Here is a 23279-nt window from a genome sequence, read left to right as displayed (position 1 = left end):
TTGAACAAACAGTGACCTGTTATGTCTCAGTGGCTGTCCAATGATTGTACAGATCCCTGTGTACTAACAAGCTACTGCCTTTGAAATTGTCTATGCACAGACAATTGGTTGAAAGTTATGTCTATGGACAGACCCACAGCAAATACGCCGCCTCGGACTCTCACACTCTTACCAGGATGGGGACAGAACGTCAGAAATTGAGGCAGCCCTCTTTGTTGTGGGCATATCGTTGTAGTTCTGAGGACAATTCCCAAAGAAAGCAGAAAGACTTACAGTAGCCAATCAGTGTGCTGGGAAAGAGGCTAAATAGCATATTTTAATATTCTGTGTTTTTGGCCTTAGAGTTCATTTAGCCCAGGATATGCTTATTACTTGATAATCAGGAAGCAATTATAGAAATTTAGGAACTGCCATACTGGTATCCTGTCTCTGACAGCAGCCAGTATGAGAGGCTTTGGAGGAAGGAGCAAGGAATCCTGCAATTGTCAGTTATGGAAGAACCTTCCTAAAGGGAAAATATCTTTCTAATCCTACTAAGTAAATTTTCGATTATGTCCAGAAGCAGGAGGGTTTATCACTTTAGGTAACTGGAGGCAGCTCCCTTTCTGTTTAATAACTCATTACTAGCTAAGTATGTTGGCTTTAGGAACTAGTGGGTGAGGTGTCAAGCCCCTATTTTAATTGTTTGCTTTGTGTAAAAGGGACATATGGGAGCATCTGACTCAAGTTTTACATCTAGTTATGTGGCTGCTGGATCCTTGTTCTGTACCCATCTGCCCTAGACTTAGAGAAGTTGATCTTTTCCTTTTTTTCTAGTTTCTGGACAGTGAGGAGGAAGCGGATGTTTATATAGACACAGACGAAGAATTCTGCAATGGCCGGGTCACAATCTTCAATGGCTCAGGACCACCCTATTTTCACAGTTATCTCTATATGAAGGGTAAGTGACTGTAGTCTATACCATGAAAGCATTGAGAGTATCTTGTTCTTCCAGCTTCTTCTCCCTTCCTTTCTCCATACATTTTTCCTGTTTATTTCTCTACTTACATTTTTTCTGTCTCTTTATCCAAGCCAGCAAAGAAAAAATGGGAAATCTCTGCAGAAGAAAGATTTAGAAGGGATTAGAGTGGATATCCCTGTTAGTGAAACCCTTTTATACACACCAGTTTAGGGTGCCCATTGAGGTGTTTGCAGTTCAGATGAGTAAAACTAAACTACAGCATTGGGGAGATAAAACAGCACAAAATATTGGGTGGAATATGTAAAGACTGGATAGTCTCTAGGATGCTTGCATGACCACAGAGGAGGTAATGCCAGGGAGGAAGAAGGATTTCAGGTTGCAGGGAGATAGCACCAGGTAGAGACCCTTCGGAAAAGCAAGTTCACACCCATGCTGCTTCCCCCTGCCAGAACATAGGCACTAAATCCCTGTTACTCAGAATTTAAGTGGCCTTAATTTGGTTTAGTTTAATTCACTTCCAAAGTGAATTGAGTGGAACCAAATTACGGTCACTTTAATTTTGAATGAATGTGGTCCCACAGGGGTTTAATGCAGTTTAACTAATTAATTTCAAATTCACACCTTCAGTTAATTCAGATTAATTTTCCTGGATGTCACTGTGTAGATGAGCCCTAAAACAATGGCCAGAACCAGCTGCTTCAGAGGAAGGTACAAGAAACCCCCAAGTGGATAGTTATGGAATAACATGCCTAGAAGGGAAGGTTTTTTTCTAATCCTCTCAATTAGTGAATGCTTTATATCTTGAAACTGGAGGATTAATGACTCTTCTACATTTGTAGTCCTTTCTATTGTAATTTTGGATGTTGCCATGATCGATAAAAATTCACAATCTTTGAGGCTGGGACTTTCAAGGGAGCCTAAGGGAGATAGGGACATAACTTCCGACTGGAATTGCAAATAACTTCCAGTTGGCATTGTGTGCCTATTTCCCTAAGGCAGCTTTGAGAATTTCTCCCTTATTGAATTCCACCAAGGTGTTGGTCTCAACAGTATCTAGTGGCAGTCAGATGCACAGGTAACATCCATTGTGTTAAAAGTATTTCCTTTTTTCTGTTTTAAATTTGCTGCCTTTCAGTTTCATTGACTCTCCCCTTATTCTGATTTACTTCCACTATACCTTTTTATTATAGAGAGAGCTGATAGTAATAGAAATACAATAAAGACCAGTGCAAAGTAGTATGCTTAGGAAGGAAAAACCAGATGAATGAGTACAAAATGGGAAATAACTGGCCAGGCAGCAGTACAGCAGAAAAGGACTGGGAGGTTATAGTGGCTCACAAGTTGAATATGAGTGAATAGTATGAAAAGGGCAAATGTTGCTCTGGAATGTATTAACAGGAGTGGTGAAAGTAAGACAAGGAAGGTAATTGTTCCACTTGGCATTAGTGAAGCCTCAGCTAGAGTACTGTGTTCAGTTTTGGACACCACACTTTAAAGATGTGAACAATTGGAGAGGGAGCAACAAAAATAAGAGTTGTAGAAACGTGACCTATGAGGAAAGGTTAAAAGAATTGGGCATGTTTAATTTAGAGAACATAACACTGAGGGGGAACATGGTAACAGTCTTCAAATATGTAAAAGATTGTTATAAAGAGGATCAGTTCTGTTTGCTGAGGGTAGGACAAGAAGTAATTGGCTTAGCTTGCAGCAAGGGAGATTTAGTCTGGCTATTAGGAAAATCTTTCTAACTGTAAGAATACAAGAACAGGTTACCTAGGGAGGCTGTGGAATCCACATCCTTGGAGGTTTTTAACATGTTAGACAAATACCTGTCAGGGTGGCCTAGGTATACTTAATCCTGCCTGAGTGTGGGGGGATGAATTTCTATGATTCTATTTTTCTTTATTTGAGTTAGCTAACAATTTCCATTATAAAAGATATTTGTAAATTTTTGTGAGAGGTCTAACACCACCATTGTTTGCATCAGGGCCTTGAAATTTGGCAGAGAAAGCCTCAGGATCAGAGAAATGCTTTTTTCTTGTCCAGTGAAATTCCGGTGTGGTTTGACCAAGATATAAACTTATTTGAAAACTTCCATTTTTTCAACATGGTTAACAGTGGATGATGCCCTGGTGTTCTGTACTGGAATTGGTGGTGTTTAATATGTTTACTCATGAATCTAAAATGGGGTGAACCATCAATCTACACAAGATGCAGCACTGTTTATGTTAGTCAGAAGTACAGAAGACTGTGAGAAACATCAGAGGTCCTACCCAAGTGAGGTAAATCTACAACACATTGGCAGATGAAATTTAGTGATAATAAATGCAAGGTAATGCATGGGAATAATTTTAGCTACTCATGGGCATTGCTGGGTTCAATATTAACTGTCAGAGACAGAAAAGAGACTTGGACATCATTATAAACAGTCCAACAAAAACTTCTGTTTAATTTTGAGGTGAAGAATAATACTGATTATAAATCACCCAGGATGCTGGCATCTAAAATACTTGGTAACATTTTTAATGCTGATGCAGAAAAGGCAGAAGTGTTCTAAAATAAGTCCATACTAGAAAGAAACAGGATGATTAAGTAGTTTCCAGTCCATTAGTAATGGACAAAGTTAAATAGCATCTACTGTGGACAAACATTTTTAAATCAGCAGGCCTGGATAACTTTCACCCAGAAGTCTTAAAAGAACTGGCCAAAGAGCTCCCTGGTCCATTGATGTTAATTTTTAATAAATCTTGGAAGACCAAGGGGAGAGTGCTAATGTTGTGCCAATAGTCAAAAAAGGCAAGCAGGATGACCTGAGTAACTATAGGCAGATAGACTGACATTAATCTTGGGCAAAATAATGGAAAAGCTGGTATGGAATTCAATTAATAAAGAATGGGAATATAGTTAATTGTTAGTCAAAACATATATGTTGAATGTATTAATGGGTATTGTGTGCATTGTCTAAAGATAAAGCAGTATAATACAAAAAAGAGACATACATACCCTTTTCATAGCTTGTTCACCTTATACGGAAAGTGTCCTTCTAAGATACGCATTTCAGCTAGTAGTATTTATAGTATGATTTTAGAAGTTACAAAACTCTTTGCACATCACTTAAAGTTTACGTTTAACCCACTTCCTTGTGCCAGTTTTGTCCTTCATACCTTGTTACTTTCCCATAGCCATTTTGAATCCTACATTCTCAGTGTTGGTACTTGGGCACGTTTCCTATTCTCTAATGCCAGAGCTGACTGCAGCTTTGCACGGTGTTGTGGGAAGCCTGACGTGGGTGAATTGTAGGAAGAGCATAATACTGGCAGTTTCCATAACTGCCCAACAGGAAACATGTCAAAGTGCGGTTAGGGAGTATTATCATGGTTAGTAACACTGGGAATCTCTTGAAATTTGATCTCTTGAATGTTTTTAAGACCAAACTGCATGTGAAGTCAAACAATTGGCTGCATCCTTGAGTCAATATAATACTAATCACACGTGTTTGGGGAAGACAGGTATTGTTAAGCGAACCTGATTTCGTTCACTGATGAGGTTAGAAGTTTGGTTCATAAAGGAACTTTGTAGATGTAGATTTACACCCTGGCTTGCCACACACTAAGGGTACGTCTATACTGCAGTTAGACACCTGTGGTTGGCCTGTGCCAACTAACTCAGGATTGTGGGGCGCAGGCTAAGGGCCTGTTGAACTGCAGTGTAGGTGTTCACACTCGGGCTGCAGCCTGAGCTCTGGGACCTTCCCAACTTGCAGGGCCCTAGAGCCCAGGCTCCAGCCCAAGCCTGAATGTCTACACAGCAGTTAAACAGCCCCTTAGCTCAAGCCCCATGAGCCAGAGTCAGCTGGCTGGACCCAGCTTTTAACTGCACTGTAGACATACTCTAAGTGGTCATGTGGATCTTGTGACCATGCACTAAAAGTTCCATAGTGCTTTTTGAAACAGGCATATATCAAAACACACTATGAAACTTACAGAGTCCACATGGTCCCTTACTGCATGGCAAGCTGGTGAGGTGTACATTTACACCCTGACGTGTTGTGCACTGAGTCTCTGTGGGGACAAGCCCTTAGACTTTTGTAAGGTGTTTGAGTGAGTACCACCCAACTTTCTGATTAAAAAATTGGCACTATGTACTGTCAATAGAGCACAAGTTAAATGGATTAAGAACTGGCTAACAAAGTAGTTGTCAATAGGAAATCCTTGTCGGGTGAGGTTCTGTAGGGATTGGCCCAATGCTATTCAGCATTTTTTATCAATGATCTGAAAGTAAATCTAAAATCACTGCTGATAAAATTTGCAGAAAGCACAAAGATTGGTGGAATATAAATAATGATGTCGGGCAGTCATACACAAGCAATCTGGATCACTTGGTAAACTGGGCCCATTGAAACAAAATACATTTTAGTGCAGCCAAATTCAAAGCTGTACATCTACAAACAAGGAATGCAGGCCATACCTACAGAATGAGGCCTGTATCCTGGAAACCAGTGACTCTGAAACAGATTCATGGATAGTAGTGGACAAGTGACACAACATGAGCACCCACTGCAATGCTGTGGCAAAAACGGCAAATATTCTCTTTGGGTGTATAAACTGAGGAGAAAGAGTAAGGAGGTGATTTCATCTCTGTATGTGGCATTGATGAGACAGTACTGGAACACTGCATACAGTTCTGGTGTGTGCTTTTTAAAAAGGACATTGAAAAAATGGACATGGTGCAGAAAAGAACCAAAAAAATGATTTGAGGATGAGAGAAAATGCCTTACAATGAGATATTTGAAGAGCTCAATCTGTTTCACTTATCAAAAAGGAAGATTGAGAAGTGACTAGATTATAGTGTAAAAAGTCTCTTCACAGGGCAAAAATACTGGATACTAAAGGGCTTTCTAATCTTGTGAGGAAAGGCATGACAAGAACCAGTGGCTGGAAACTGAATCCAGACAAATTTAAATTAGAAATTAGACACACTATTTTAACATTGAAGGTGATTAACCATTGGAACAAACTACCAAGGGAAGTGGTGGATTCTCCATTTCTTGATGTCTTCAGATCCAGACAGGATGCCTTTCTGGGAAGATGCTTTAATCCAGGGGTTCTCAAACTTCATTGCACCATGACCCCCTTCTGACAACAAAAATTACTACCTGACCCCAGGAGTTGGGGCCAAAACCAAAACCCGAGCCCCACCACGCTTGGCCGGGGGGACCAAAGCTGAAGCCTAAGGGCTTCAGCCCCAGGCGGGGGGCCTGTAGCCTGAGCCCAGCCACCCAGGGCTGAAGTCCTCAGGCTTTGGTTTCAGCCCCAAGCGGTGGGGCTCGGGCTTTGGCCCTGGGTAGTGGGGCTTAGGCTCTGGCTTCATCCCCAGACCCCAGCAAGTCTAACGCCAGCCTTGGCAACCCCACTAAAATGGGGTCACGACCCACTTCGGGGTCACAACCCACCGTGTGAGAACTGCTGCTTTAATGTAATGTAATTTATTAGCTTAATATAGAGGTAACTGGGTGAAATTTAATGTCCTGTGACATATAGGATGTCAAACTAGATAATCTAATGGTCCTTTCTGGCCTTTAACTCTCTGAATCAATTAATACTGTGATCTTGTGTGTTGTCTCTAACTCAGAAATGATATAGCAGAAATAGAAGGGGTCCACAGATAAATAAAGAAAATAATTAGAGTAACAGAGAGATTTTCAGATAAAGAGAGACAGGAAAGATTGGGAATGTTCAGTTTAGAAAAGAGACTATGCAGAATCCCACAGCTACAGGACTATTTATATTAGTAAACAACAGGAGATGGTTGTTATCTGAGTGAGTGGTGAGGATACCTATGGAAGCACTCTTTTCTCCCTATAAGGTGTGGGGAGCTCCTTCCCAATGTGGTGCTTCGGGGTGGATACTGGAGCCACTGGGTGAGTCCAGGGACAGTAACTGGCAGGAGCTCAGCTGAGTTCTGTCTCCCCCTCCCATCCTTGATAGGCTTTGTGTATCAGGGGTTCCCAGTGCAGTGGGTATTGCTGCCAACTGGTGTGCCGTGGAGGCTGTGATGTCCTATGGGTCCCTCTCTCTGGTCTGGTCAGAACATCTTTCAGGATCAGGATGAGAAAGGCTCAACAGAGTAACAGTGGATTCTGGGGTCCCCAGGAGATGGCGATGCTGACAGCCTTGGTGGTGAAGCTTGCTCCTTCTGGTCCACCCATCTCCCAGGCAGCAGTTGTTGCCAGACAGCCCAATTCTCCCCACAAAGTCTTTTATTTAAGGATTCCAAAAGGGGAGTGATGGGCTAATCTCTTCATTATTTTCTTAATCAATTAGGCCTAATTTCCAAGTTGATACACCAATTTTGGATTCATTGATTTCCAGTCCCACACTCCTTTTGTTTACAGACCTATTAACACAATCCTTGAGTTATATCAGTAGGCCTTTTTGTTTGGATTAATTTAGTTATTCTGCCTCCCTTTTGCACCTTTTCCCACTGACATTTCTTGATATAGGTTATTGTGATATTTTATGGATTTTCACTCACTTGTCATAGTTGAGCTTACAATTGTAATAAATGGGTCTACACATTCTCCCTAAGATATCCTTAGTGGCCCCCATGCTGATGGAGGACTGCCATGGCAGAACCTAGGTAGTTCTCTGCTTGGCATTTACTGCTGTGTTACAGTCCTTCTGCATTACCTGAGTGGCCCAAAGATGATGTAACTCCGCTTCAGAATGTGGCCCAAAGTCTTTAAATTCAGATTGAGTATTTCTTTCTAAAGGACATGCCTGTAGCTCAGTCACAAGGTTTTGTGCTCATTGTAGGATATGGTGGCAGTGTAAACAACAGAGCAAGAGCATAGTGTGGTGAACATCCATCTGTTTTGCAAATTTGGGAAAGCAGCGTGTGCACTCTGGAACAGAAATACGAAGGAGTGAAGGAGGAACTGTTTGTACTGCATGCATGGGGAGGAGTTGTCATTGTTGGTGCTGGTCTTCACTTCGCAGGAATTCCTGAATCAGTGATGGGAGGAACCTCAGAAGGTGCCAAGGTTTGGATTACATAAAGTCCTTCTTCAGCCATCTTTAAAATGAACATTTTGTGAACTTTGTTCTTTTTTTCTAGCTTTTCAGGGTTTCCTGGTTTCAAGCAGGCCACAGAAACTTCAGGATGCACCTTTGTAACAGCATCTTGGCACTTCAGACAAACTGCAAATTAAAAAATGAGAAGCAAGTGAGAATTTCTACAAATTCTACAAGAAAACAAAAGCAGAGTGCACTTTTCACTTCTCAGAAACTGTTCATGTTTGGTTCAACCTCTGATTCTGTTCTTTCTTTGGCCAAACCCTAATCCCAGCCATATTTCTATTCCAGTCCTCAATTCCTTCTATGTGTGGCCAGGCACGGATCTGAAATGGTGCCCAGATGTCTAATTGAGACACAAGGATTAGACTAGGGAGATGCGTGATGCTGCAGGTTTGATAATGTCTTGTGCTCTTTCCTTTCTGCAGGGGGTTTGATGAACCCATGGAGACGGCGATGGTGTGTTCTGAAGAATGAGGCCTTCATGTGGTTCAGAACTAAGCAAGAGGCCCTGAAGTCAGGCTGGCTCTATAAAAAAGGAGGCGGCATGTCAACTCTGTCTCGCCGTAACTGGAAGCGCCGCTGGTTTGCTCTTCGAGAATCTAAGTTGATGTACTTTGAGAATGACAGTGAGGAAAAACTGAAGGGGACAATAGACATAAGAAGGGCAAAGTGAGTGAGAAGAATGAACCCAATAGAACTCCAACATTCTCTGTCCATATCACTAGTAATAAGGGCTGTTGCACTAGCCTAGAAATATTGTATAGGGTTAGAGGAATCTGAGGGTAGAGAAGGAAAATCCTGTTGAATCATCCAGTCAGTCTCTGCGGGAGTAGGATTGCTCCCTATTTTCAAGTTCCTTGTCCAGTGTAGGGAGCAGCTTCAGACTCCAGCTGAGGCTGCATAGTAGCCACTGACAGAGGTTGTCCAGGAGAGGCACTAATTCAGCACATCACCCTTGTGCTCTGCCCCACCCCTGACTCCATCTGCCTCAGCGCTATTCCAGACAACTCCAGGGTTCCTAGTGGAGTTTGATTGTGGGTGAGTTATATTGCTGTGCCTTCCCCTAACCTGTGGGCACATTTTTGGCTGCTAGAGCCAGGCATCCTGTCTTTCACTGGTAGAACCCAGAGATTGAATCAGACCCTCATACTGTCTCCACCTAGAGTACCAAGATATAGTGCTGTCAAACTATTTTAAAAATTAATCACGTAATAAAAAAAAAATCACAATTAATTGCAAATTTAATCATACTGTTAAACAATAATAGAATACTATTTATTTAAATATTTTTGGATGTTTTCTACATTTTCTAATATATAGATTTCACTTACAAGACAGAATAAAAAGTGTACAGTGCTCACTTTATATTTTTTATTACAGTATTTGCACTGTAAAAAAGATAAAAGAAATGGTATTTTTAACTCAGCTCATACAAGTACTGTAGTGCAATCTCTATCGTGAAAGTGCAACTTAAAAATGTAGAACTGTTTTTTCTTACGTAACTGCACTAAAAAATAAAACAAAGTAAAACTTTAGAGCCTACAAGTCCACTCAGTCCTACTTTTGTTCAGCCAATTGCTAAGACAAACATGTTTGTTTACATTTATGGAAGATAATGCTGCCCAATTCTTATTTACAATGTCACCTGAAAGTGAGACAGGCGATAGGGGATGGATCTTGTGAGAACAGGCATTTGCATGGCACTGTAGTAGCCAGCATTGCAAGGTATTTACATCCAAATATCAAAAAATATTTAAATAAATGGTATTCTATTATTGTTTAACAATGCAATTAAAACTGTGATTAATCATGAATAATTTTTTTAATTGAGTTAATTTGTTTTGAGTTAATCACTTGAGTTAACTGAGACTGACAGCCCTTCCAAGAAACAAAACGAATGAGCAGTCATGGCGGGTGTAACTAACTCCACCTGTCCACCTCCCCGTTTTATTTTCTGGCAACTCAAATCTCTGTTTGCTGATGGGTTTAAAGAAAGTATTAAATTGGTATGCGTGCCTTCTGCTGTTGTACAGTTTAGCTGTACAGCCATTTTAAGGAGGATTCAGAAATTCTTGCTATTGACCAGTGAAATTCCTGTGTTTCAACAAAAGTGTTGACATGCCAGACACCATTCATTTATTTTCTACAGTGAATGGTACAGCATGAAAAATCAGTCATACGGAGTAAATGTGATGCTTATGGAAGTTTTTCAGCTTGCTGGGTCTCACCGTTCACTGTGTTACAGGGAGATTGTGGATATTCATGAGAAGGAGAATGCTCTGGATATTGTGACAGAGGACAGAATTTACCACGTTGTAGCAGAGTCACCAGAAGATGCCAGGTACAAGAGGGAATTTATTATCCATCTTCATTCATTACTGGGTTACTCCCATGCTGCTCCTGCAATGAATCTCAACTCTTCCCTGGAAAGTCCATTAACTTTCCTCTGCTGGGATGAGAAGGGATTTGTTTCTGAGCTTCATTACATACTTCTCTAACAACAAATATCATCTGTGGACTCCCCATCCCCAGAAATGAGATGGAAATTTAGTCTGTGTTCATGTAGTCATGGAACTTCCTTTCTTCTGCCCATTGTTCCACCACTGCTCTCTTTCTTGAGAGTATACATTACCTTTTGCTTCTGTAATATGGCCTAAGTTAAGCATGACTTTTTGATAAGAACAGGTTTTTTTTCATGCAACACTTATTATAACTGGAATGTCTATTAGCTGATTTATTTATTAAATAAAATCCAAGGTGAACAATACCAGCCATTCATGGTTTCTGTAAATGACTGAGGCAACCTGCGAGGGAATTTGTTTTATCCAGGGGTCGGAGTGAAAGTTGTAATTTATCAGAGTCTTCAGAGTCATCTGATAAAACTTCAGCAATGTAAACCCAGAGAATGACTGGGCCTGGCCTGAATCCTGGCCTGATGGCAGAAATAAGTATTAAATGTCAGCCCCTGGCCTCACCATAGCAGCATCCATTCCGAGGAAGAGGAAAGCACCTGCAATAGAAAGGGCAAATCATTGTCATTTTAGAGCTTCTGTTAGTGACCTCTCTACAAAACCCAAATGCTTCTTAGCTGAAGTTAGAGTAGGATGGGCTCTCTGCTGGTTCTCCAGGACTGAGTCAGTGTCAAGACTTGTGTCTGGAACAAGAATCCTTGTCACAGCCAAGTAACTTCATATCCTTCCTTTTCCATTAAATCATAAAACTGACCGGTTGGAAACAGTCTGATTTTAGGGTTTATATGCAGGTCAGATAAGGGAGCTAGTCCAAGAAGGTTTCTGGGAGTTGAGGCAGGTCAGAAGTCTTTTCTGGAATTAATCCCAACCTGTCTTGCCTTCCCATTGCTGAAACCTCTCCCAAGTCCACTGACAGGTGTGCATCATATAACCCATTTCTGGTTCCTCATACGGGCAGTATGGAGATGGACTGTATAGGAGCAGCTTCCAAGGGATTGGTGAGGCCAGGTATCTAGGAGCATATGTAGATATTCCAGGGATAAATGGACAGTTGGGAAAAAGTTGTGCTTCCATCAGGATCAGAGGGCTGAGGCACTTTTGGAGTGTTATAGGAAAGAAGTGAGTGAAATAATTCTTCCATCGGATGGTGGGTTTCTGTTTCATTCTCAATCTTCTGATCATCTTCTGGAATCTAGTTTCACTGCATAAATCCTAATCTTGGTTTTGTTCTGATTGTCAGTGGTTGGTTTAATGTCCTGAGCCGAGTGCACAGTGCCACAGCCCAACAGCTGAGGGAAATGCAAGATGAACAGGCAAATCCGAAGAATGCCGTGGTGAGTTACTAGTCGACCAGGTTCCTGGCAAGTTGGATGTTTAGAGCCATTATTGTTAAGTCAATCTTGCGCAGGTATTTCCAACTCAGCATTGACGTAGTTCCTGAACAGTGTAAGTAAGCTATGCACAGTTCCATGGGCAGAACAGTTAATGATTTACAGACAGGCAGGCTTCAAAACTGGTTTAAGAAGGGGCAGAGCAGGGATGAATCGTTCAGAGACAAGGAATCTCTGGCAGTTTGAGTGGGGCAAAGTAGGTTGCATCATTGATCATGGTCCTGGTTGGTTTGGGGAGGCCATACAGGGTTTGGAGTACAATAAATACAGGGGGAGGAGATTTGTATGAAGAGAATACCAATATATTTTGTTTGTTCTGAGACTGGGAGGTGGAGATGCAGTTTTCCCAGAGCTTCATAATGCTGACTGACCATCACAGCTCCTATGTGGAGTTCTGCATCACCTTTCTGTCTGCAGAACATAGAAGTCTGTCTCATATCCCACTTCCTCTCTCTCATTGACTCACTTGTATTAAAGCTGATGGAATTTAGAAGCAAAGCTTTGGTTCTTGATTTTTATGAGGAAGGAAAATGTTTCTGCTTTAGGATGTACATTGTTGATAAATGTCTGTCTCTCCCCCTATGAAGGGAACCCTGGATGTGGGGCTCATCGACTCTGTCTGTGCCTCAGACAATCCTGACAGGTAGGAATAAGCTTCATTGTAACTACATCATTGCCTTTTGGATTGGTAGCTCTTTGGGGTAGGGCCTGGCTTCATTTTGTTTTTGCACATGGATGAGCACATAATCAGAACCAAACTTGTTTTAGATAATAAGTTTGCCCCATGGGGTAGCTCAGCCTCCTGCTTTATGCTACTTCAGTCTATACATTGTTCCAATGTGGTTTCCTTCATAGCCATGAGGTCGAGAAATATACATTTTTTAAATGAAAGTTCGTTCCCCTTTCCATCTCGTAGGTGGAAACAGCTTAGTCTAAATGTCAAGATCAGATGACTTGTAAAAGATTCTCTCTCATTCAACCAGAACTTATGGGCTCTATGCAGCTATCATTTGGTGGAATTCTGTGGCCTGTGACAAGTCAGACCTGAGTATCTGAAATCTGATGAGAAAGAAAGAAATCTGATGAGGTTCAACAAGGACAAGTGCAGAGTCCTGCACTGCTACAGACTAGGGAGTGAATGTCTAGGCAGTAGTTCTGCAGAAAAGGACCTAGGGGTTACAGTGGACGAGAAGCTGGATATGAGTCAACAATGTGCCCTTGTTGCCAAGAAGGCTAACGGCATTTTGGGCTGTATAAGTAGGGACATTGCCAGCAGATCGAGGGACGTGATCATTTCCCTTTATTCGACATTGGTGAGGCCTCATCTGGAGTACTGTGTCCAGTTTTGGGCCCCACACTACAAGAAGGATGTGGAAAAATTGGAAAACGTCCAGCGGAGGGCCACAAAAATGATTAGTGGGCTGGAGCACATGATTTATGAGGAGAGGCTGAGGGAACTAGGATTATTTAGTCTGCAGAAGAGAAGAATGAGGGGGGATTTGATAGCTGCTTTCAACTACCTGAAAGGGGGTTCCAAAAAGGATGGCTCTAGACTGTTCTCAGTGGTAGCAGATGACAGAACAAGGAGTAACGGTCTCAAGTTGCAGTGGGGGAGGTTTAGGTTGGATGTTAGGAAAAACTTTTTCACTAGGGGGGTGGTGAAGCACTGGAATGGGTTACCTAGGGAGGTGATGGAATCTCCTTCCTTAGAGGTTTTCAAGGTCAGGCTTGACAAAGCCCTGGCTGGGATGATTTAGTTGGGGATTGGTCCTGCTTTGAGCAGGGGTTTGGACTAGATAACCTCCTGAGGTCCCTTCCAAGCCTAATAGTCTATGATTCTATCATAATGGTCTCTTCTTGCCTTAAAATCTGTGAATTTATTATTGTAATCTGTTTTGGGAAGTGAAGGTTGAAACACTGTGTGTGTGTTATCTCTGCCCCACTGAATTAAATTCTCCTTAATTCAAAGCATTTCAAGCAAGATAAACAAATGGGAGGAAAAGTGAGGAATAATCAAAATAAATCTACAGGGCTCAGTTGCACACTCTGCGTGGTGCTCTGTGTAGGGAAGAGCAGCTGTATTACCTTAGGAGGAGCACTGGGATAGATGGTGCCTCTTATGGGACTATTCGGTGCAGACTGGGGCGGGGGCACATGTTAGGGTGAAGTAGGGTGCTTTTCCTGGTATGGGTGCCCACTTCACAGGCTGGTATGTTGAAGGGTGGGGCTATGGCATTGTCCCTTTCTTGCTGAGCTGTTACCAGGAGGGAGCAAGGACTGAGTGGTCCCTGATCATACATTCCAAGGCCACAAGTTGATCATCTAGTCTGATCTCCTGCAGAACACAGGTCGCAGATTTTCACCCAGTGATTCTTTCATCCATCATAATTACTCATGGTTGAGCTGGAGCATAACTTTAAGAAAGACATACAGTTTTCAAGTAAAGGCTCCAAGTGGTGGAGACTCTCTCAAATATATTAGGTTTCAGAGTAACAGCCGTGTTAGTCTGTATTCGCAAAAAGAAAAGGAGTACTTGTGGCACCTTAGAGACTAACCAATTTATTTGAGCATGAGCTTTCGTGAGCTACAGCTCACTTCATCGGATGCATACCGTGGAAACTGCAGCAGACTTTATATATACACAGAGAATATGAAACAATACCTCCTCCCACCCCACTGTCCTGCTGGTAATAGCTTATCTAAAGTGATCATCAGGTCACTTTAGATAAGCTATTACCACCAGTACAGTTGGGTGGGAGGAGGTATTGTTTCATATTCTCTGTGTATATATAAAGTCTGCTGCAGTTTCCACGGTATGCATCCGATGAAGTGAGCTGTAGCTCACGAAAGCTCATGCTCAAATAAATTGGTTAGTCTCTAAGGTGCCACAAGTACTCCTTTTCTTTTTTCAAATATATTAGGAAGCTATTCCAGTTAATAATTATCCTCACTGTTAAAACACTGCATCTTCATTCCAGTCTGACTTTTTCTAACTTCAACTGCCAGCTAATGGGTCTCATTATGCCTCAGTCAGTCTGACAAATGAAAGAGTCTTCCATTATTTGATACCTTCTTCCTGTATAGATACTCACAGGAATGGTGGTTGTGCCCTGTCCTTATGTGGTCCACATGATATAGGGAATCTCCTTTTGCAATTCCCCACCAGAGAGGAAGGATGATCCAGTAGTTAGGAAGGATGATCCACTTAGCCTGGCCTGTCGGAGACACTGGTTCAATTCTGGCTCTGCCACAAACATCCTGTAAGGTACTGGGCAAGTCTCTTAGTTGCTCAGTGCCTCAATTTCCCATCTGTAAAATGCAGATGATAGTGAGGCGACTACCTAGAATGTCTCTGAAGAATCACCTGGGGATGATCAGCCAGGATAGGCAGGGAAGGTGTCCCTAGCCTTTTTTTGCCAGAAGCTGGGAACGGCTGACAGGGGATTGATAACTTGATGGTTCCCTGTTCTCTTCATTCCCTTGGGGGCACCTGGCCCTGGCCACTGTCAGAAGACAGGATACTGGGCTAGATGGACCTTTGGTCTGACCCAGTGTGGCCGTTCTTATGAGAATGGAACAGAAAACCATAGGGGATGCACTATGGATTGCTGCTTGCTTTATACCCCAAAGATGCCTAAGATGACAAGCAATTGTCAGCGGTGAGTCTGTGTTAAGAAGAGTGGACAGAGGCTTTAGAAAGGGACACAAGGACAACAGGAGCTAAGACGTGAGATGTTACGGAAAGATTGGATGGGATTCTGAAGTCACCTGGCAAATCTCTGCTGTTGAAGACACACATTGAAACCAGTGTTCCAGCATCATGTGGGACTACACTGATTGTTGAAGACTTCAGAGATCTTGGAAGGGAGCTGAAGAAGAAGAAAGTCCAATCTTCTCAGAGGTCCTGCCAGTCCTGTGAGCAAGAAAAGGCAGAAAATACTGGCAGTGAATCACTGGCTATGTGACTGGCGTGAAGTTGAAGTTTTGATGATGTGGTACATTGGGCCACATTCCAGTGAGGGAGGAGTCTGTATGAATGGGATGCCTTGCATCTTATGGATAGGAAAGCTTATCATCTGAATTGCAGGAACAGCCAGGACAGCGTTAATTAATGATGCAAGGGGAGGGTTTAAAAGGCAAAGGCACTACAAACTCAAGGTTTAAAGAGGGAGTGTGAGAGCCAGAAATACCTAACAAATATACTCTAAACTTAGGACAATAAACTGCCCCGCCGAAGAATGAACAAACAAACAAACACCCTGCAAGAGTGAACCTGATTCTCCCACATCCCAATTGACTATCTTAACCCCCAGGCTATAGGGTCTGTTTCAGTTAGGTAGTTTTGCACATGCCCATTGGTGGAAACTTAGGCACCTCGCGAATTTAGGTGTCTACAGAGTTAGGTGGCAGCTGAGCAAGGATTCTGACGATCTCAGTGGCACTTATATATTGTACGTAGGCACCTAAAGTGGTGAGTTAATACTGCATCCACTTCTTATGTCCACATTTTTAAAAGGATGCAGAAAAATTGGAGATGGTGCAGAAAAAACCTACAGAAATTCTTTTGAGGGCTGGAGTACCAGGTTCTAAAGATTCTTTGACCTATCGGAGAAAAGCAAAAGAATCAATGGCTGGAATCTGAAGCCTGACAAATTCAGTTTAGGAATAAGACACAAATTTTTAACAGTGAAGGTAATAAACAATTGGAACAAACAGCCAAGGGAAGTGGTGGATCCCATTCTCCATCTGTGATGTTTTCAGATCAAGAGTGGATGCACTTCTGGAAGATATGCTTTAGTCAAACACAGGTTGATGGGCTCCATACAGAGAGAATAGGGTGAAATCTGATGGCTGGATTGTAAAGGAGATCAGAGTAGATCAGGGATTCTCAAACTTTATTGCACTGCAACCCCCTTCTGACAATAAACATTATTACATGACCCCAGAAGTGGGGACTGAAGCTTGAACCCGCCCGAGCCTTGCCGCCCTGTGTTAAAATTACTTTGGCTGCAAGATCTTAATCTTGTAGATTTAGCAAAAACAGCCTTGCTAAAAAGAAGACATTATGCTCAGGAATGTTATTCCCTGCTTGAACATAAGAATGGCCCTACTGGGTCAGACCAAAGGTCCATCTATCCCAGTATCTGGTCTTCCAACAGTGGCCAGTGCCAGGTGCCCCAGAGGGAATGAACAGAACAGGTAATCATCAAGTGATCCATCCCCTGTCGTTCATTCCCAGTTTCTGGCAAACAGAAGCTAGGGACGCCATTGATGGACCTATCCTCCATGAATTTATCTAGTTCTTTTTTGCACCCTGTTATATTGATGTAATTGTAATATGGCTGGTCACTCCATCCATCTTCTTGGTTCCAAATCTGTTCAGTATTGGATTTGTGAACCATATGCCAAAATGACAGGTTTCAGAGTAACAGCCGTGTTAGTCTGTATTCGCAAAAAGAAAAGGAGTACTTGTGGCACCTTAGAGACTAACCAATTTATTAGAGCATAAGCTTTCGTGAGCTACAGCTCACTTCCTCAGATGCATATCGTGGAAACTGCAGCAGGCTTTATATATACACAGAGAATATGAAACAATACCTCCTCCCACCCCACTGTCCTGCTGGTAATAGCCTATCTAAAGTGATCATCAGGTGGGCCATTTCCAGCACAAATCCAGGTTTTCTCACCCTCCACCCCCCCACACAAATTCACTCTCCTGCTGGTGATAGCCCATCCAAAGTGACAACTCTTTACACAATGTGCATGACAATCAAGTTGGGCTATTTCCTGCACAAATCCAGGTTTTCTCACATCCCCCCACCCCCATACACACACAAACTCACTCTCCTGCTGGTAATAGCTCATCCAAACTGACCACTCTTCAAGTTTAAATCCAAGTTAAACCAGAACATCTGGGGGAGGGGGTAGGAAAAAACAAGAGGAAACAGGCTACCTTGCATAATGACTTAGCCACTCCCAGTCTCTATTTAAGCCTAAATTAATAGTATCCAATTTGCAAATGAATTCCAATTCAGCAGTTTCTCGCTGGAGTCTGGATTTGAAGTTTTTTTGTTTTAAGATAGCGACCTTCATGTCTGTGATTGCGTGACCAGAGAGATTGAAGTGTTCTCCGACTGGTTTATGAATGTTATAATTCTTGACATCTGATTTGTGTCCATTTATTCTTTTACGTAGAGACTGTCCAGTTTGACCAATGTATATGGCAGAGGGGCATTGCTGGCACATGATGGCATATATCACATTGGTGGATGTGCAGGTGAACGAGCCTCTGATAGTGTGGCTGATGTTATTAGGCCCTGTGATGGTGTCCCCTGAATAGATATGTGGGCACAATTGGCAACGGGCTTTGTTGCAAGGATAAGTTCCTGGATTAATTGTTCTGTTGTGTGGTATGTGGTTGTTGGTGAGTATTTGCTTCAGGTTGCGGGGCTGTCTGTAGGCAAGGACTGGCCTGTCTCCCAAGATTTGTGAGAGTGTTGGGTCATCCTTTAGGATAGGTTGTAGATCCTTAATAATGCGTTGGAGGGGTTTTAGTTGGGGGCTGAAGGTGACGGCTAGTGGCGTTCTGTTATTTTCTTTGTTAGGCCTGTCCTGTAGTAGGTAACTTCTGGGAACTCTTCTGGCTCTATCAATCTGTTTCTTTACTTCTGCAGGTGGGTATTGTAGTTGTAAGAAAGCTTGACAGAGATCTTGTAGGTGTTTGTCTCTGTCTGAGGGGTTGGAGCAAATGCGGTTGTATCGCAGAGCTTGGCTGTAGACGATGGATCGTGTGGTGTGGTCAGGGTGAAAGCTGGAGGCATGCAGGTAGGAATAGCGGTCAGTAGGTTTCCGGTATAGGGTGGTGTTTATGTGACCATTGTTTATTAGCACTGTAGTGTCCAGGAAGTGGATCTCTTGTGTGGACTGGACCAGGCTGAGGTTGGTGGTGGGATGGAAATTGTTGAAATCATGGTGGAATTCCTCAAGGGCTTCTTTTCCATGGGTCCAGATGATGAAGATGTCATCAATATAGCGCAAGTAGAGTAGGGGCTTTAGGGGACGAGAGCTGAGGAAGCGTTGTTCTAAATCAGCCATAAAAATGTTGGCATACTGTGGGGCCATGCGGGTACCCATAGCAGTGCCGCTGATCTGAAGGTATACATTGTCCCCAAATGTGAAGTAGTTATGGGTAAGGACAAAGTCACAAAGTTCAGCTACCAGGTTAGCCGTGACATTATCGGGGATAGTGTTCTTGACGGCTTGTAGTCCATCTTTGTGTGGAATGTTGGTGTAGAGGGCTTCTACATCCATAGTGGCCAGGACGGTGTTATCAGGAAGATCACCGATGGATTGAAGTTTCCTCAGGAAGTCAGTGGTGTCTCGAAGGTAGCTGGGAGTGCTGGTAGCGTAGGGCCTGAGGAGGGAGTCTACATAGCCAGACAATCCTGCTGTCAGGGTGCCAATGCCTGAGATGATGGGGCGCCCAGGATTTCCAGGTTTATGGATCTTGGGTAGTAGATAGAATATCCCAGGTCGGGGTTCCAGGGGTGTGTCTGTGCGGATTTGATCTTGTGCTTTTTCAGGAAGTTTCTTGAGCAAATGCTGTAGTTGCTTTTGGTAACTCTCAGTGGGATCAGAGGGTAATGGCTTGAAGAGTGGTCAGTTTGGATGAGCTATTACCAGCAGGAGAGTGAGTTTGTGTGTGTATGGGGGTGGGGGGGATGTGAGAAAACCTGGATTTGTGCAGGAAATAGCCCAACTTGATTGTCATGCACATTGTGTAAAGAGTTGTCACTTTGGATGGGCTATCACCAGCAGGAGAGTGAATTTGTGTGGGGGGGTGGAGGGTGAGAAAACCTGGATTTGTGCTGGAAATGGCCCACCTGATGATCACTTTAGATAAGCTATTACCAGCAGGACAGTGGGGTGGGAGGAGGTATTGTTTCATATTCTCTGTGTATATATAAAGCCTGCTGCAGTTTCCACGATATGCATCTGAGGAAGTGAGCTGTAGCTCACGAAAGCTTATGCTCTAATAAATTGGTTAGTCTCTAAGGTGCCACAAGTACTCCTTTTCTATATGCCAAAATGTTAATCAAGTTATTATGCTACTGGCATAATATCTTCCAATAATTAATGATATGAACAATAACGATACATGAAAAATTCCATGACCGTATCTGATCACTAATATTTCAGTAGATCAGTTATTCTCAAGCCGTGGTTCACAGAACATTAGTAATCCACCAAACTCTTCCTAATGATAGAGCCTATTAGTCACTTGGGCCCAGACCCACATAGGGACTCATGCTTTGGGGAGCAGTGTTCCTCCTGTGATTTTCTTGGCACCTATAGTTAGGTGCTGTGATGCTCAGTGTCATGAAGCCTGAGTTAGGCACCTAGGCTCCTGATGAATGGGGAGAGAGAGAGAGGCACCTTAAACTGTGAACCACAAAGTCAGCACCCTAGGTAGGGAGTCACCTAAGCTAGCCAGTGTTAAGTCCCTCCCCATCTCAGAGATAAGCACCTATCTCTGCTTGTGATCCACAAACTGCAGGGGAGAGGCTTTTGGCCACCTAAGTCACATGTGAGGCCAGAAACAAAATACCTGGGGGGCAGGAGGGGAAAGGCAGACCTCCTTTAGACCAGTGGTTAGGGTATTCACTCAGGATATGGGAGACCTGCAATTCATAGTCCCCCTTCTGAACAGGGCACTGCCATCCCTCAGGTGAGTGCCCTAACCAATAGACTAAAGATTCAGTTTAACTCTTTCTCTAACACAGTTAATATTTAATTAGTCAATTATTTGAAGTGGAACAACTTCAATAGGAGAATGTGAGGGAGACTCACATCAGAATATCACATAGCCTAGTGGTTACGGCAGTCACTTGAGAGGGTACAGACCCTTGTTGAAATCCCTTCTCCCCCTCAGGTGGAGGGGGGACTTGAGCTGGGGGTCTCTGACATCCTGGGTCAGTATCCTAACCACAAGACTAAAAGTTGTGAGGGAGCTCTGCCTCCTCAGTTGTTCTGTGTAGACTCTCCTAAAGGGCCCAACCTGGCAGGTGGCGTCTGAGTATGCCTACCAGACTGTGCTGCTGCATGTCACTTAGGCAGACAAAAGCCTGTCTTCCCCAGTTTGTGAATCGTCCTGGGGCCTAAAGCAAGGCTGCAATGTTCAGAGGCAGAAACATAGGTGCTGAACAACTTTAGGCACCTACAGGGTTAGGTGGCAGCTGAGCAGGAGTTTAGTGGATCACAGTGCCTAAAAAGAGGAATTAGGTATTTTTGTGGTTCACGGCCTTGGAACCCAAGTTAAATAAAAATGTACCCATTTGAAAAGCTTTATGAGAAGACAGACATTTTCTGCAGAAAAAGCCCAAATTAACAAGTATGTGCTCTAGCCTGAGGAAGGCCTCCCCAACATAATAAACTAAACTAAACTCTACTCTTACCGCTCCCTAACAAAAGCAAGAAAGGTACTATTAAAACACAGGGCGGTTCTGTAGTTCATACATTGTGCAGTGAAACTAACCAGAATACAAATCAGGGAGCATTTCACATTTTGTTCAGTTGAATGTTCACTGTCAGCTACAAAAACAATGGGCTCATCCTACCTAAGTTTCTTATTGCATTACTTTGCTTTTAAAGTATTTTTTTTCTCCTGCAAGCTGCAGGGGCTTTCACAGTACAGTTATGGAATTTTTGTATTTTAAGGAATTCTTAGCTGTGTATTAAGGTGGAAAGTTTTAGACACTACTTCAGCTAAGCTCTTTACACTGAAGGAGTGTAGAATAATACTTAGGTCTGGTCTTACACTACAGACCTATATCGGTATAACTATGTCACTCAGGTGTATTAATTCGGTTTAGAGCATCTTCGATAAAACGCTACAGTGGTACAGCTGCACCCATGCAGGATTTTGGGTGTAGACTTGCCCTTAGTCTCTATCCCATTGTAATCCCAGGTGCAAAGTGAGGTGGCTGGCCAGAGATGTAGGACTGGAACTTCTGCTTCCTAAGTCTGGCTTGACTCTCTTCTGCTCCACAGCACTGGGTATCAGATACAGAGGCTCCCCTCCCCCGCCACCTCCAGATTCAGTTCTGATTCCTTAGAAATTAGTGAATGCTCTCAATTAGGGGCTGTGTTCCTCTTGTCCCGTTGCTCACAAACAGGGAAGAATTGGTAGGAGAAGTAGAAGTAGAAGTGGGAGGCAACCTGGGCAGCAGTTACCATGAAATAGTAGAGTTCAGGATCCTGAAGAAAGGAGAGCAGCAGAAAACGGACCTTGGACTTCAGAAAAGCAGACTTTGACTCCCTCAGGAAACTGATGGGCAGGATCCCTCGGGAGGCTAATATGAGAGGGAAAGGAGCTGGGAGAACTGGCTGTATTTTAAAGAATCATAGAATATCAGGGTTGGAAGGGACCTCAGGAGGTCATCTAGTCCAACCCCCTGCTCAAAGCAGGACCAATCCCCAACTAAATCATCCCAGCCAGGGCTTTGTCAAGCCTAACCTTAAAAACTTCTAAGGAAGGAGATTCCACCACCTCCCTAGGTAACCCATTCCAGTGTTTCACCACCCTCCTAGTGAAAAAGTTTTTCCTAATATCCAACCTAAACCTCCCCCACTGCAACTTGAGACCGTTACTCCTTGTTCTGTCATCTGCTACTACTGAGAACAGTCCAGAGCCATCCTCTTTGGAACCCCCTTTCAGGTAGTTGAAAGCAGCTATCAAATCCCCCCTCATTCTTCTCTTCTGCAGACTAAACAATCCCAGTTCCCTCAGCCTCTCCTCATAAGTCATGTGTTCCAGTCCCCTAATCATTTTTGTTGCCCTCCGCTGGACATTTTCCAATTTTTCCACATCCTTCTTGTAGTGTGGGGCCCAAAACTGGACACAGTACTCCAGATGAGGCCTCACCAATGTCGAATAGAGAGGAACGATCACGTCCCTCAATCTGCTGGCAATGTCCCGTCTTATACATCCCAAAATGCCATTGGGCCTTCTTGGCAACGAGAGCACACTGTTGACTCATATCCAGCTTCTCGTCCACTGTAACCCCTAGGTCCTTTTCTGCAGAACTGCTGCCTAGCCATTCGGTCCCTAGTCTGTAGCGGTGCATGGGATTCTTCAGTCAAAGCCGGCCCAAGGACCGACCCTTGGGGCACTCCACTTGATACTGGCTGCCAACTAGACATGGAGCCATTGATCACTACCCGTTGAGCCCGACAATCTAGCCAGCTTTCTACCCACCTTATGGTCCATTCATCTAGCCCATACTTCTTTGACTTGCTGACAAGAATACTGTGGGAGACCGTGTCAAAAGCTTTGCTAAAGTCAAGGAACAACACGTCCAGATTAGATTAGTCAGGCATG

General features: G+C 43.2%; 1 protein-coding gene across 1 annotated transcript in view; it reads left to right on the top strand.

Moving 5' to 3' along the window:
* LOC311528178 (unconventional myosin-X-like) overlaps positions 1 to 23279 on the top strand; it is a 269478-nt gene that overhangs the window by 192156 nt on the left and 54043 nt on the right. The window contains exons 25-29 of the mRNA XM_084642873.1: positions 817 to 940; positions 8463 to 8706; positions 10283 to 10378; positions 11749 to 11842; positions 12487 to 12542. Of these exons, the coding sequence (XP_084498999.1) occupies positions 817 to 940; positions 8463 to 8706; positions 10283 to 10378; positions 11749 to 11842; positions 12487 to 12542 (614 nt within the window). The remainder of the gene's footprint in view (positions 1 to 816; positions 941 to 8462; positions 8707 to 10282; positions 10379 to 11748; positions 11843 to 12486; positions 12543 to 23279) is intronic.

Source organism: Lepidochelys olivacea, assembly GCF_965140295.1.
Source record: "Lepidochelys olivacea isolate rLepOli2 genome assembly, chromosome: 11".
Taxonomy (NCBI): Eukaryota; Metazoa; Chordata; order Testudines; family Cheloniidae; genus Lepidochelys; species Lepidochelys olivacea.
Note: the sequence above shows the minus strand (reverse complement) of the source record. Positions and strands in the feature narration are given on the sequence as shown.